This window comes from Martes martes (assembly GCF_963455335.1).
Source record: "Martes martes genome assembly, chromosome: 2".
NCBI classification, from domain to species: domain Eukaryota; kingdom Metazoa; phylum Chordata; class Mammalia; order Carnivora; family Mustelidae; genus Martes; species Martes martes.
Genome location: NC_137889.1, coordinates 56,818,791 through 56,833,677, shown reverse-complemented (window position 1 = coordinate 56,833,677; position 14,887 = coordinate 56,818,791). Strand labels below are relative to the sequence as shown.

At 50.6% G+C, this 14,887-nt stretch overlaps 1 protein-coding gene across 1 annotated transcript; it reads right to left on the bottom strand.

Moving 5' to 3' along the window:
• Window positions 1-2,676: 2,676 nt before the first annotated feature.
• Window positions 2,677-9,440, bottom strand: SOX7 (SRY-box transcription factor 7). Its single transcript, XM_080796964.1, has 2 exons — window positions 9,050-9,440; window positions 2,677-5,406 (listed from the first exon to the last, which is right to left on the bottom strand). Exons 1-2 carry the CDS (start codon window positions 9,285-9,287, stop codon window positions 4,484-4,486), a joined length of 1,161 nt encoding a protein of 386 aa, XP_080653090.1. The 5' UTR covers window positions 9,288-9,440; the 3' UTR covers window positions 2,677-4,483.
• Window positions 9,441-14,887: the final 5,447 nt, after the last annotated feature.

The window sequence follows — 14,887 nt, the reverse complement described above, 5'->3', positions numbered from 1 at the left end:
TTTCTACAAAGACTGTCTCTTTTTAGAATTTTAAATATCAGTAGAAGATAGATGATAGACAGATATGGATGGATGGATGGGTCAGGTAGGTGGATAACTGGATGGATGGATGGATGGATGAATGGATAGAAAGATAGATTAAAAAGATGATAGATCTCTTTTCTACCTTCCTCCCTCTCTCCTTCCCTCCTCCTTCCCTTCCTTCCAAATCCTTTTCACTGGGAGGAAATCAAGAGCATAATTTTCAAAAGCAAAGCAGGCAGTTACAAATGTTACAAGTCTCAGGTCTATTCAGCTGCTCTAGGATGGGATGGGAGAGGGGATTTTCCTGCTGTACCCTTGCACCCATTCCTGACCTGTTTACTACAGGCTACAGTCTAGCAGGTGGGACTGAATAGCCATGGATGCATCACATCCAGCCTGAGCCCTGAGAACTAGACATACACAAAAGCTCTAGGGTGTTAGTGTCCAGAGAGATGGGCAGGGAAATAGGGACCCAGGAGGTTTTAGGTCTTTATCACCAAGATGAACAGGAATGCCTCAGACGTTTATTTATTTATTGCTTCATATTTCTGTTGAGCAACTACTATGTGTCTGTCCTCCTGGGGAAGATGCGTATGCGTGGATGATTCCACTGCCAAGCAGTAAGAGCTGTTACCAAGGTCTGCTGAAGATCCATGGGAGCTCAGGGACACCAGTGACTGACGCCTCTGCCAGGCAGGGTTGGGGACAGATAAGCTGGACTTGGATGGTTTGTGGGATGTCATCAGACAGGTGATGGGAGTGAGGATCTCCCCTGTAGGGTAAGAGCACTGGGTTAAACACAGAAGTATGAGAAAGGAAAACATCTCAGAGAACAATAGGCTTTTTGTGCAGTAGGTATCCAATGGTGGGTAGGGGGAGGCTGTGCAAGGTTTCTGGAAAGAGGAAGAAGGTTAGCCATAGGGGTACTCACATGGGGCTAAGCAAGGTGTTGTGAGTCCTGAAGCTCATACAGTTGGGAAGCCAGGGATGGGGAGCTGGCATATGAATATATTACTGGAGCTAATAAGTGAGAAGCACAGAAGCAGGAACTTCATTGCATTCATGTGACCCCACTTCTGTGCTCACCCTGGGTACTGTGCACTATGAGCAAATACTGAAGGATCTTAAGGAAGAATGAAATATCTACATCCACGTTGGAGAAAAAAAGGACAACTGTGCATACCCATCAATCCTCATCAGCCAAAGCAAAAGGTGCTCTTGTCGCTGCGGACAGGTGGGTTCTCAGAATGGGCAGCTAAAGCTCCTAAGTACTCTTGGCCTCTGGGCACAACTGTCTCACTCATGGCTGAGCAGAAGTAAAAGAGCAGCCCCATCGCTTGTCTGTTTCCTGCCCTCCGAGAGGCAGGGACAATGGCCCTGCCCCCACAGTATGTCCTGGAATGAAAAATGCCCAGTTGGCAGTGCAGAGGGCCCATGTCCTGTGCAGACACTGCACGACGTGTCCTCCAGACAGCTGATGGCCCTGAAGTCTGCCACTGCCAGCCAGCCACGGCAGTGGGCCTAGATGGCCATGACTTTGGGTTTCATCTGACTCTGACCCTGTAATTTCCTCTTTGCCCATTCTTTCTTTCCTCAGGGATGTGAGAGGTAGGAATTGGACTGCATGTCGTCCCATGCCATGGTGAAGTGCTAAAAGAGGTATGAAGCCTTTAGACTCTTTGACCGATGTTGCCAACAAATGTATCCGATGAAGTGGGGGGACGCCAGCCTCCACCAGCTGAGTGGGGTGAGCTACACTGCACCGCCTCCTACCCCCGGCCTCAGTGTCCCGGCTGCACAGGGGGTAGTTGGGTGACAGGGCCCCACCTGGGATCGTGGGTGAGGATTAGCCCATAAAACTTGCCGTAAATTTCCCTACATCTATAAAGTGCTATGAAAGTAATGACTATAGATTATGATCAGAATTGAAGGATAAACATATGCCCATTTGGGCCCTCCCAGAACCCACTCCTTGGCCCAGAGAGTCTGGGAGGAGAACAAGTTACAACTGCTTCCCCAAGGAGAGAAGCCAGGCACGGCGACCCGCAAGGGGACTGAGTAATCATCAGCTTTTTCCAGGCATTTTTTGGCTGGGATTTTAATCCTAAACCTCACAAGATATTACATCTTTTAATCACCAATTCAGGCACTTCTCTGCCTTCTCCACAACATTCCACTGGGTTTTGAAAGCCAGTGATGTCTTGTTATATCACATCAATAAATGCATATTAACGGGAGAAAGCTAGATATTTTTCTAGATTATTTCAAAGGAGGAAAAAATGTGGCAGTCTTAAGGAAGCAATTGGGCAGAACTTACATCCTATCTTGAGAGCGCCTGATAATCACCTCATTCCACGTTGCAAGTGTGAAATCATCCGGAGAAAATTGTTCTGCAGGTAGGTTATGAACTCGTCTTTTCTTTCAATATTCATGATAACAACACCGTTTCTAACATGTCAAATTAGGCTTTATGTCTTGATCATAATTCATAAAATAAAATAAACCAACCCTACAAGATAATTTTTTAAGATAAAAAAAAATTGATAAAGTATTTTGACCAGTACTATAAAGGGGAACTGGGCATAATATCTATGGCTCCCTGGACAACCTTTTCTGTTTGCAAAACTACATTTCAAATGATAGAATGGCCATGGTACAAAAACATTTATTTAAATTAAATATTTTAGACAGATCAATATCTACAACCGTTCCAAAGCATGTGTAGTTCTTACAAAAAAAAAATGGAACAGTTTAGCTTAACGTCTGTGATAATGTTTTACAAGATTATTAATATACATTCTGGATTGCACCAGTCAATCATACTGCCGTGAATGATTCACTATTTATTACCAAATGTCATATACAGCAATAGCATAAAGATTAATTATATCTTATAAGTAATTTAATAGTAGGACGTCTTGGAAGAAAAAAGGATCTCTCAACAATATAAAATATAAGCTAAAAATAGGATAATATATAAAACACTTACATATTTCATACAGGCAATAATAGGCTGGAATTAAAAGACAACTGTCTTTTCCCTCATTGCTAGGTATGTTCCTTCAAAGGAGGTTTGAGAGAAGGATGGAAATGTTTTTTCGGGTGGGGTCAGGGCTCAGAAACATTTTCTGAATCACAGTGCAGTTCTGTTCTTTGGGAAGTCAGTATAGCAAAGGGGAAGTTGTTTTGAAGTGTTAGCCAATGATGTTCCCAAGAACCAGCTGTCTGGTGAGGAGACTGAATTCCCATCTCAGCCATAGGAATGATGTTTAGGATTTTTAAGCCAGGGGATCTTTGAATTCCTGGGCAACTCAAGGGTAGAGGAAGAACAGTGAAAAAGAGAAAAAGAAATCCCAGGAAAGGATGAAGGGGAGTCAGCAACAGTGAGAAGGAAGCTCCTTTTGCACCTGCAGAGGGGAGAGTGTGTTGAAATTTTGCTCAAGAAATGAACATATTCAGATTGGAGGTAAGTGTAGAAATTCTTTTGTGGAAATTTTTGTGTAGGAATTCTTTTTAGGTTCCCTGCTCTTTGGGTCATTCGGAACAGGGAGTTAACAAGAAATCGCCAACATCAACAAGAGTATCTGATCTAGGCTGCACAGACATGCATTTAAGGGTGTGCATGAAGAAGGTGTGTGTGTTGTGCATGTCCCACGAACACTGTATATGTTCAGACTGTGTATATTCTCTTGAAATGTGTGATAAAAAAAATAATTCATCTTAAAAAAAGGTTTAAAAACCAGTGGTTTGAATTCAATCTCGTTTTCAGTAGCACAGTCAATTCTAGTGGTTAATTTCCCAAATCAAGAGGAGTCCTGTCCTTTTGAAAAACCACGATCATTTTGGAAGGTAGTGCGAGTGGAGAAAGCTGTGTGTTCTTGGGCGGCACACACGGATTATCACCAGGCTGGACATTAATGAATTTACTAAGACAAACTTCGTTTTCCTTTTAATTAGCCTTGAAAGAATCCTAGATCAGAAAACCCTGGAGCAGAAGGTGCCTTAGGTGTCAAGTCTGTCCCCAACTTTGCAGACTGGGGGAGGGGCTGCAAGGGGAAAAGAACCGAGTGGGGGTCCCGCCGGCGTCCGGGGCAGAAGCCGGAGAGCTGTGAACGCCGCTGAGATTTTCACACATTCGTTTCAGCGATGGGGACCCAGAGAAGTAAATGAAAATCTACCAGTTAACCATCTTTCGGCAACTACCTTGCCTTATTCCCAGGGTGTAGCCAATGAAAACCCATCTGAAGGAATATACTCAAAATGTAGGCAGCAGGGAGCAAAGGGGCACTCGGACCGGCAGAGCCCGGTTCTGCCCCGCTGACAGTTCAAACATGCACACCCCGGGCCGTCGGAGGACGTCGGTAACACTGCGCGGTCACCCCTGCTCAGCGCGCGGGAAGGAGAGGCTGCGCGAGGCAGGGCCAGGCTGGCTGCCTCGGCCTCTTTAATACGCTGTACTCTATGATACGCTGTAGCTGTTGTAATACGTGGCCGTGGCATCAGCCAGCACGGAGATAAGGCTGGTCTCTGTGGGGCCTGTTGATGTCACCTGGGAGACGGGGACATGCCCACTGAGGGCCACAGCCCCTGCCGCAGAGTCTGGGTGGCCAGGAGTGTTCAAATACTGGTCGAACTCATTCCGATCCATGTCCCCCAGGAGTTCCACCTGGCTCAGCTGATCCAGGGCATCAAAGCCGGGGTGTTCCGGAGGGGGGGAGAGCTGGCCCAGGTGGGCGTGGATGTTGGAGTGGAGTGGGTGGTAGGTGGCAGGGGAATAATAGGCAGGAGACGGGGGACAGGCAGGTACAGTGGACATCACAGAGACGCCCGGGGACTGGCCGAGGGCTAGGGAGCCCAGGGGGTGGCCGCAGTGGAGGGGGCTGGGGGCGAACTCCGGTGAGTAAGTGGGCCCAGGCAGGTGGGGGATGTGGCGGGAGTGCGCATGCTCCTCCTGGCAAGGGGAGGAGAAGAAAGTCTGCTCCGACTCCAGTACGTCCAGGGGCGACATTTCCGGGGGCGTGGGTAGCCCGTATGGGTAAGTGTCCATGCTGCCCGGGGTGCCGCCGCCGCCGGTCGGCCCCTCGTGATAGCAGCCCCGCAGGCTGGGCAGGGCGGAGCCGGGGGAGTACTCACCCCTGTCCTCCTTCTCCCCCAGCGCCCCGCGGCCGCCGCTCCGCTTCTCGGGCAGAGCGTTCTGGTCTCGGGAGAGGGAGCTCAGGAGAAAGCCCGGGTCCACGCGCTTGCAGAGGCGCTTGGCCTGCTTCTTCCTGCGAGGGCGGTACTTGTAGTTGGGGTAGTCCTGCATGTGCTGCAGGCGCAGCCGCTCCGCCTCGTCCACGTAGGGCCTCTTCTGGGACAGCGTCAGCGCCTTCCACGACTTTCCTGCTCACACAAGTCAGAGAAGGCCCCTTTCAGCATCTGCGCGGCTTGGAGAGGCTGGTTCACCTGTGTCAGACGCTCCTGCCTCCCCGCGTCCACACTCGCACACGCGGTCAGCCTCCGTCCCCATCCCCCCCCCCCACAAAGGACACAAAGGACACTTTACCCCTCGCACCCCGCTCCCATTCCAGATCCTGGCACTGTGGGGCCAAACCAATCTCTCCCGCTTGCAGCCCGCAAAACCACTAAGGCCAACTATACACAGGGTCGCTTCACCTCTCCTATAAAAGCCTAAAAGCTGCTAATCACGCAAATGTATAAACAATGCGGGATTCACAGTGAGAAGCCCACCAGACCCAATGTCAGATGCTCGATAAAAATATAAAACAACCACTTTGATCTGGGCTCTTTTTTACCCTAAGTGGACGAAGTCTACTCATTTGTGCATTTTAATGAAAACTCTCTGCCTTTGCTGATAATCGCTGCCTCTCAGGAAGTGATGCTATATTTATTTATGGCATAAATCCCACAGGCCGTCTTGTGAGGGAACTCTGGGCTCAGTCCATCGTTTTACAGATGTAAGTAAATTACAGGATCTCACTTAGGGGAACAGACAGTTATCCCTCACATCTGAAGGTCAGTTAGGACCCTGCTATATGAAGCCCATTGCCAGCATGCTAGCATCTGCCTGCAACATGCACAGTCACATGCACACACATGCGTGCACACACATGTGTGCATATGCGCACAGGTGCACAAGCATGCACACATGCACTCATGATAAGACTTCCTGCTCTCTACTTAATTAGTAGCCTGTGACTGTGGCAGGGAACAATTGCTCAGTCACTGACTCTTCTCATAGAAGCAAGTTCTTTGACTTCCCTGGGTCTTTATTTTCCTCACTATAAAATGTATTGTGATATTGTCCAATTCAAAACTCTCTCTTTAAGAAGCATCTCACGCTTGTAACCGATTGGTGCTAAAGTGCTGGTTTCACTTGGACTTTCTATTCATCCTTACTCCCTTCTGTATAGTTTTATGAATTGGTCTAGCATCTCTCTCTCTCTCTCTCTCATCTGTCAGTACATTCATTGCACATCCCTCTGGCTGCTGCTTTTTTAAAGGTCATTTCTGGACCCTTACCTCCCAGGCGTGCCCCTGGGGGGTTCTGCAACTTTGGAAGTCCCTTCCCCCAACCTGACTCTAATGTATCCTGAAGTTTGAGACCTCTAGCTTGGAGGTAAGTACCCCCATCCCCACTCCCTGTAAGGAAAGAAGCCACATGTCCCACCCAGAACCCTCGGCATAGGGCCCCATACAGAGCTCTGTGTCGTGTCACCTTGGTACCCACGCTGGCCGACTCTGTATGCCTGGCCCTCATAGAGCACTGGAGGAGGGCAATTATTAAAGGGCACTCTACCATTGGGATGAAAGTTTATAACTATTGTGACAGACCCATCAATTAATATAATTAGGTGTCACTTAAAAGGGCAACTCCAAAAGTATCTGGAACTCTGGGTTTAGGGTTGGTCAGCAGTTCCCAGCCTGTGGCTGAGACTGCAAAGTTGTTGCAAGAGGCCCAAAATAGAGGCACACCCCACACCTTGTCTGTGGACTGAATTTAAAATGTGACTCTAGTTTCTAAGTGTACATAGATATCATAATATTAATAAAATAGTCATTTTAAATGCCATTAAATGTATTAACTGTTTTTAAATGCCTTTTTATTCATAGTATCCTAAAAATAGTAGTGCTAGTAGGTGAAATTGTGATGTTAAAGACTGGAAAGCTTAGAGGCAAAAAAGTTGGGGACCCTTTCCTAGGTCAGAAAGGAAAGGGCTGGGCAAGATCATGGTTGGAAGTGGATCATCATGCTGCCCCCTAGTAACAGGTGTAGGAAGTCCATATTTTTAAAAGCCCCTTGCCCCTTGTTGTGCAGTTAGGCAGGAAGGAATCAGTGTCTTTCCTGCAAAATGAATTATAACCTCTGGAAGCTTAAGTGAGACTTGCCAACAGGGATCAGCTCACAAGAGGCATTTGTCAGGTAGGTCCTTTCGCCTTCCCATTCCCTGGGCTGTAGGCAGCCTCAGTCCCGAAAGGCTCCCCAGCCTGAGCTCCTCTCCCACCTCTGGCCTGGGCCTGCAACGGAAAACTCACTCTGTCCTGGTCACAGGAGCTGCACTTGATCAAAAGGCACAGTGCCTGGGCCCATGAAAAAAAAATGCTAAAGTACCCACCAAAAAAAAGTATTTTCATTTCTTTAAAAACCTGAAGAAAAAAATGAACTTTTAGGTAAATGCTTTACTGTTGTATATATTAATATATTTGTCTTTATGCCCATACAGTATGAAATATAATTTTTAATATTTTTATGAACAAAGGGGCTCACTAAGACACTGATCCACCATTGTGTCCTGGGCTTATCTAGCCAGGGGACTGGGCTATGCATGGGTAGGAGACTTTTGGAAACCAGCGGCTTTGAAAGGGCATCTACACTGCAGGAAGGACTCCTTTTGGGGGCCTGTAGGTTTAGCCAGAAGAAAGGTGGGTGACAGCCCTCACTCCAGGGTTTGGAGCTCTGGAGGGAAAAGAAAAAAAGCTCAGTTCTGGGGGGAGAGGTGTGGTTGGGGAGGGTCAGTCCAGCCTCAGGTGACCACATACTTCCCCTTGTCCCACTGTGCCTACAAAATGCTTTGAAATGTTTCCACAAGTTAAAATGAATAAAACCTCCGTGGAAGGGCAAAAAGGAGTAGAGCAGTTGAAAGTACTCAGCTCCAGACCTGGGAAAGAAGAAACCCCCACAAAAACCCTACTGGAACTCTAAATTTTCAGACCTGTCCTAACTCCTTTCTCTGGGCTCCTCTGGTCTGGCTTGTCCTTGTCCCCAGGCCCGCTGCCCCCGCTCAGCAGCCCTCAGAAAGTGGCAGGCTTCAGGACAGATCTCACTGGCCGCCCTGAGCGTCCCAATCACAGTACCTACCTCCTGCGATTGAGAAATACATTATCCAATCGAGCCTATGTGCGTTTTTTTGTTTTTTGTTTTTGTTTTTGTTTTTGTTTTTGTTTTTGTTTTGCTGTAGGTTTAATAATTAAGTTAAAGAAAGGATGCGTTCCTGCAAGGTCTCTCTTGACGAATATTAGCTAATAATAGTTAACAACCTCCTTCTGTGATTGTGCCAGTGGTAAATTCAGGGAATAGTGGGTTTCCCGCTTCGATATTCCTAGCAAACACCGGTTCCACCCAGCCTCCGGGTTTCCGTCCTGACCTGTGTGCGCGTAGGTCCCGGTCGCCGGGCGACCGGGGCCTGGCAGCTGATGGCCCCGCCTGTCCCTTGGGTTCCCGCGAGTGGGCTTCCTGGCCCACCCCAGCAGGCCGCGCGGTTTCACTTTGGGCGTCGTCGAGGTATCCCGGCTCTGAATCCCGGTTACTGTGCCCTTACCCACGGTCGCACAGATGCCCAACCTCGCGGGCACAGCGAGCGCGAGCACTCCCCGAGCATACCCACACGCCGGGTCCTACCCAGGCACCCCGCGCTCTCAGGACCGCAGCACGGCCCCTAGAATCGAGCCCCGGGGACCCGCCTCTGCCCGGGCCCCCGGCCAGCCGACCTCCCGGGACGCCCCGCCCGCCGGCTGGCTTACTCACCCAGCATCTTGCTGAGCTCGGCGTTGTGCAGGTCCGGGTTCTGCACCGCCAGACGTTTCCTCTCGTCCTTGGCCCACACCATGAAGGCGTTCATGGGCCGCCGGATACGGCTCTCTGCGCCCTTGTCCCCCGGCGGGCGGGGGGCGCCCGGCGGCGACAGCCCATCCGACAGCTCGGCTTCCAGGGCCGGGCACTCGAGCCCCTCGGGCCACGGATAAGCTCCCAACAGCGAGGCCATGGCCGCACGGGGGTCCCCTCGCTTCGCCTCGCAGGGCAGGCGCTGACCTGGCCCTCGCACGGGTCGGGCGTCCAACTTGGCAGGCAGCCGCGGCCCGTCCCTTTATTTATCAGCTTCGTGCGGCCGCGTCCTCCAATGACTCTCGAAGGCGGCGCGGCCCCTCCCTCCGTCTAGGCTCGGGCCCACTCCCTGCGTCCTGGGCCACCGCGTCCCAGCTCCGACCTGCCAGGATGGGGATAAGGGAGGGAGGGCCACTTCCCCGCGCCCGCCCCGGCCCGCCCCTATGCCTTCCGAGTCCCTCCCGGGAATCCGCCCCTGGCCGCCTCCCGTCCTGCCCGCTCTGGGTGCAGGTGTCTCAGAGCCAGGAGGCTGGCGCCGCCCAGAGTCCCGTCGCCTCGGAGAGGGAGCCAGACACCAGTGCCCTGTCCCGACTGGCCGTGGCCTCTCCCAGCCACACTCCACCAGCTCCTCCCGCGTCTGGAATCCCATGGAGAACTGAAGCCAAACAGGTTTCACTAGGCCAGGCCTGGCGGGAGAGGAATTGACCATGAATCCCCCCAGAACAGCCTGTATGAACCGTTCTGAAGAGAACATTCTTGCCTTTCTTCTAAAATGAACAGGGCTTCAACATCCTCGCTCCCAGCCTGAGTTGGCAGCCAGAGACTTGCCAGGAGGAGGGATGCACTCTGCATGGGGTCCTATGCAGTGCTCACAGAGCCCCGGGAACTCCCAGGCTGTCTTGAGGGCTGGACTGCATTCTCAGTTCTCCTTTATTCACTCTGCCATCTGATTTCCCTCCTCTAACACCCTTATCTCCACACACTAGTCTCGGAGGTCCTTGGGGTCTCCAGCTCCCTCATCTTCTCTCTGTATTTTCCTTCTGGTTGTATTTTATCTTGTCTCCGTCTGGCTCCTGCTTCTAGGAGTGGAGTTGCTCTGGCCCTCCCTTCCCCCTTTGTTCAATGGCTTTCCAGCGGGTTTCCAACTTCCCAGGTTAGATGGCAGCAGGTTCTGGACTTGTGCTCAGCTGGGAGGGCTGAGGGCTGGGAGCTCAGGGTAGTCTCTCCAAGATGCTAGCCCTTTGCCCCCAGGACAACTCATATGAGTAGGGCTGTCCTCCTGGCTCTCAGGGCAGCACCGGCACACAGTAGGCACTCCGGAACTGCCGAATAAGTGAAAGAATAAGTGAGTGAGTAAATAAGGCTTAGACACACCCTACTGTATAAAACACAACAATCATGAGGCTTGATTAGATCCTGGAATTCAATCTACAAATATTTACTGAGCGCCATCCCTGTTTAGGGCTTAGTAGAGGTGACCCTGAAAGGAGGTAGCATTGTCCTGGGAGGACCCTGGGGTCTGGAGCCAGGACCTGTCTTCAGTGTTTGATTACTTAATGCATGACTCTGGGCAAGTCATGTATCTCTCTAGGCCTTTTTCCCTAAACCTAAAAGGAGGACAATGAAAAGACTTGATCTCACGAGGCTGTTGTGAAGATTCGGTGAGATAATACACGTGAAAGCTTAAGCTCTATATGATGCTTGCTGTTAATACAACTCTGGATGTAAAGCCCTGTAAATTTTAAGACCAAATTTCAATGCCCTAGGGTGCACGCAGTTCACGCAGTTCACGTGAAAGCTTAAGCTCTATATGATGCTTGCTGTTAATACAACTCTTGGATGTAAAGCCCTGTAAATTTTAAGACCAAATTTCAATGCCCTAGGGTGCACGCAGTTCACACGAGGCAACACATTCACGTTGCCTCGTGTGCAACATGCACTCCCAGACAGGCCCCACGGACCCCAAGGCAAGTGGATGGAGAAATGCAACTTCTGTTTTTAAATCCCAATTTTAATCTATAGAACCCGGGATAATTTTCATCTCAGAATGGACTTCACTCATAAAATAATAGATTGCTTAGTTTTCTTCTTTTCCAGAAGGATCCAGTAGCAGCACCCTAGGCCCATGTGCTCCACACACTACCCTCGCAGGCCAGAACTGAGCAGCAAAGGGAGCAGGTGCTGGCAAGAAAGGGGGTGTCTTGAAGCCAGGAGAGCATCCTGGAACCCAAGGTGGAGCAGAGGGCCTCGCTGGTGCCAGGGACCAAGTGGACAGTGGGGAGAAGTGGGGGGGAGGGTGGTGCGTGCAGAGAGAATGTGTCCACAGTCTAGGCGGACATCCCTACCCCTGGAAGCCTGGGTCACTTCCTGTGTTAGACCCCTCTACCAGAAATTTCTCAAGAAAAATCCCCAGGCCAGGATAATCTAGGAACCCCGGGGCATCAGAGTCGTGCCAGGCTGCGGGAGGGCACCTCATTGGGGTAAGGAGGGAAGGAGAAGGGACCACGACTGAGGGTTCGGGAAGGGGAACTGCGCTGCAAACGTGGACCCCTGAAACAACTCGGCTGCGACTCTTTCTAAGCCCACTGCCGCTGCATGGCACAGACAGTGCTCCGAGGGCCCAGAGGCCTCTAGGATAGAGCCCTCTTGCCGGCCGCGGACGTTCTCACTCCAGCCCCCAGCCTCTGGCGCGCTGCCGGCGCGTTTCGGGAGCAGAGAGAGCACGCAGCGGGGCCGCGCCCGGGCACCAGGTTAGAAAGAGGCGCGGGATCCGGATAGCGAGGAGCGGTCAAGTTGGGTTCCAAACGGCTTTGGCAAAGTTGGAGAAAACAGCGGGGGCGGGAGCAGAGAAAATACAAGCTGTGATTGTTGTTTCCAATTGTTTAATTTCTTGCATTTCGTCTGGAGGAAGTGTACGAGACTGAGTCGTCCAGGACCTGGACGTTACGGGCCACATGGCTCGCATGAGCGCTGCTCTCAGCGTATGAGCGCTCTGCTCACGGGAACCTTGGGCTCTTTTGCTTGCTCCTTTCCTTCACTTCTTTATTTGCCCCCGCGCATTGATTTACCTGGGCCAACTTTATGCGAACGTGCCCTGCTGAGGGCAGTGCTAAGAGATGCGTGTCCTTCTGCCTCTCTGGTCACTGTGACCTTCAGTCTCCGGAACTCCGAATGGACCTCAAGCGTCCCCAAAGCCCGGGGCTCCCAAGCCTTGAGCGGCAGGGCCAGGCTGGCGATCCCCCATCCCCCATCTTCTTCACCGCGCAACAGCCCCTACACTTGCTTGGGCCTGCGCTGGGCCCAGGACTGCAGCCAGTTGTCCGTCGGGGCTCCGCACGGCGAATTCGCAAGCAATCGAACCAAGAAGTCTCCAGTAGGGGCAATGGAGTGGAGTCCGCAGCGGGATGGGATGGGGGTTCCATCAAACACCGAAGAGCAGAGGCTGAGCAGCGGTCTGCATGTGAGGCCTCGGGGACACAGTGGGCACCGCGCGAGTACAACACAGGAGACCTGTCCGCACAGGGACCTGAGCAAGCCTTTACTTCCCCGTGTGTATTGCGAGAACGGCACTCTCTGCTCCCTCAAATGACTTTTGCTTCCTTTCCTTTCTTTTCTTTTTCCTTTCCTCCTTCCCTATCTCCCTCCTTCCCCTTCTTTCTCCCCTCCCACTTTCCCCCTCTTTCTCTGCTCCCTCCCATGTCTTTCTTCAGCTCAGCTCTGTAGTTGAACATGGGTTTCCAGGAATACAGGACTTGAAGTCTGAAAGCCCCAGTGTAATTGCTACAATTTACTAGCAGTGTCATTTACTTAATCTCAGCCCCAGTTTCTTCATCTGTAAAATGGGGACAAAATCAGGATGACTGATACATTAGTTGTGAAATCATCTCCTATGCTTTAAAGAATTGTGAATTGTTAAAATGAATGGATGACATTTTACATAAAATTAATAGGGCCAGGCCTTCAGAACCTTCCCCCTAGAGGAGTTTTCCTTATTCTGTTCCAAACCTAAGAATTTTGGTGACTCTGGGAGAAGGGGAAGGAGGGGAGTCTGGTGCACATTCCCTGCTCTGAGTGGCAGCTCCTGCACAGGAGTTCAGCATCTGGACCACGCATAGCACTGGGCTGGGGGAGCCACAGCCGCCAGCTCTCATGTCTACAACGGTTTGTGTATGTGTTTGCTGGTGCATTTCATCCCTTGGTTGAAATCATCATCACCACCATCATCTTTGTTCACACTAATTTATGTACTTGACTGGCAGTCTTTGTAAAGGTCATTTGCTGACTCATCTGGGCCTCTACACAAACCCTCTTGGAAGCAGGCAGCCCCAGTGGTGTAATTAAGCCCTTTCCCTGATGACATAGGTGAGGCTGCAACTTGTAAGGGGCAGAGCAGAGACGTGAACACACATCCCTTGCCTTCACGCTTTTGCTCCCTGGTTGCAGGGCTCTCCAGGGTCAGCTCCCAGCTTCCCACCCTCAGCAGAGCCCCAGGCCAGAGAGAAGGGCTTCTAACCAGCTGCTGTGTCTCCCTCTGTCCTTGTGTCCTCTCCAGTCTGGTCCTTCCAAGTTCCACTGGAGCTTTCCTCACCCAAAGGGTGTTTGAAGTTCAAGGAAATGTGAAAAGCAAACGAGCAAACCCTGTTGGCCATGCGTGAGGTGCATGTTGGAGAGGCAAGAAACCTGCCCAGGTCTGCCAGCTGCCTCTCCCCCCACTCCTCACAGCTGATCCAGCAAAAAGAGACCCTGACTTCCCTCTAAGCAGTTGTACTCAGGGTTGCTCTTTTCTAACCCAGAGCAATCTCTTCATAGTCATTCAGGAGGAATTCATCAAGGTCCCTAATTTAGAATCATTTGGGTAGGTGGGATTAAACAACACTGTGTGGACTTAAGATGTACCTGTAGGCTTGCCTGAGTGGTCTGGAAGTAGGCAGAGCACAAGGAAACCGGGACAGAGCTTCACTGCCTCTGAGGTTTAATTGCTTTTCTACAGGCACTAGGGGAAGTGGAATAGGGTTTCCAAACTACATCGTTCCTGAATGTGGGGAGGGTAGACCTCTTGTCAATATCAAAATCCCTTTGTAAGAAGGACTTAATACTAAAAAAGGACTGGGGTGCAGAAGCCTAAGATTTCCCAAGATGGCCCACATCAGACTTGTCACGCACAACAGAATCCCCCCGCTACACAAAAGTGCTCATTGCTGATTAATCCTGTCTCCCAGCAAATGGTGGGAAGAACCCTGACTTGAAGCCAGAAGACATAAGTCCAGTCCCATCAGCTACTGCTGGCTGACACGTTTGAGCCAGTCACCTAAGCAGTGCACATGGTGGAGAGTAACATGAAGCCCAGTGAGATGAAGGGCTTGCCTGTGTTGTATGCATTCTCCAGGGCAAGGCAGAGGGAAGCCAGTGCACATTCTGGGTTTTGTGTTTGCTTCTCCCTAGCACTGAGGGCTGGAAGAGCTCCAAGCCAAGAACACACTTTTTCTACATTAATTTTCTCCTACTCCACTCTGAACAATGGCCAGTTTTTCTTCTGTAAGGGAGTATGTATGTAGGATTACTGCATTGAAATGATCTCTCTTTAATTAGTCAGAAGCTAGACTTTCAGACTTTAGATGGAAAAACCAACAAATTACAAGAAAAACTAACAGTTGGTTCAAGGGGGTCTGTTTCTATCTCTTTATCCTATTGCCTATTCTTTCCAAATGCCTAGGAGGAAGAAGGGAAACTGATTAGAAGTCATCTTTAAATAATACACAG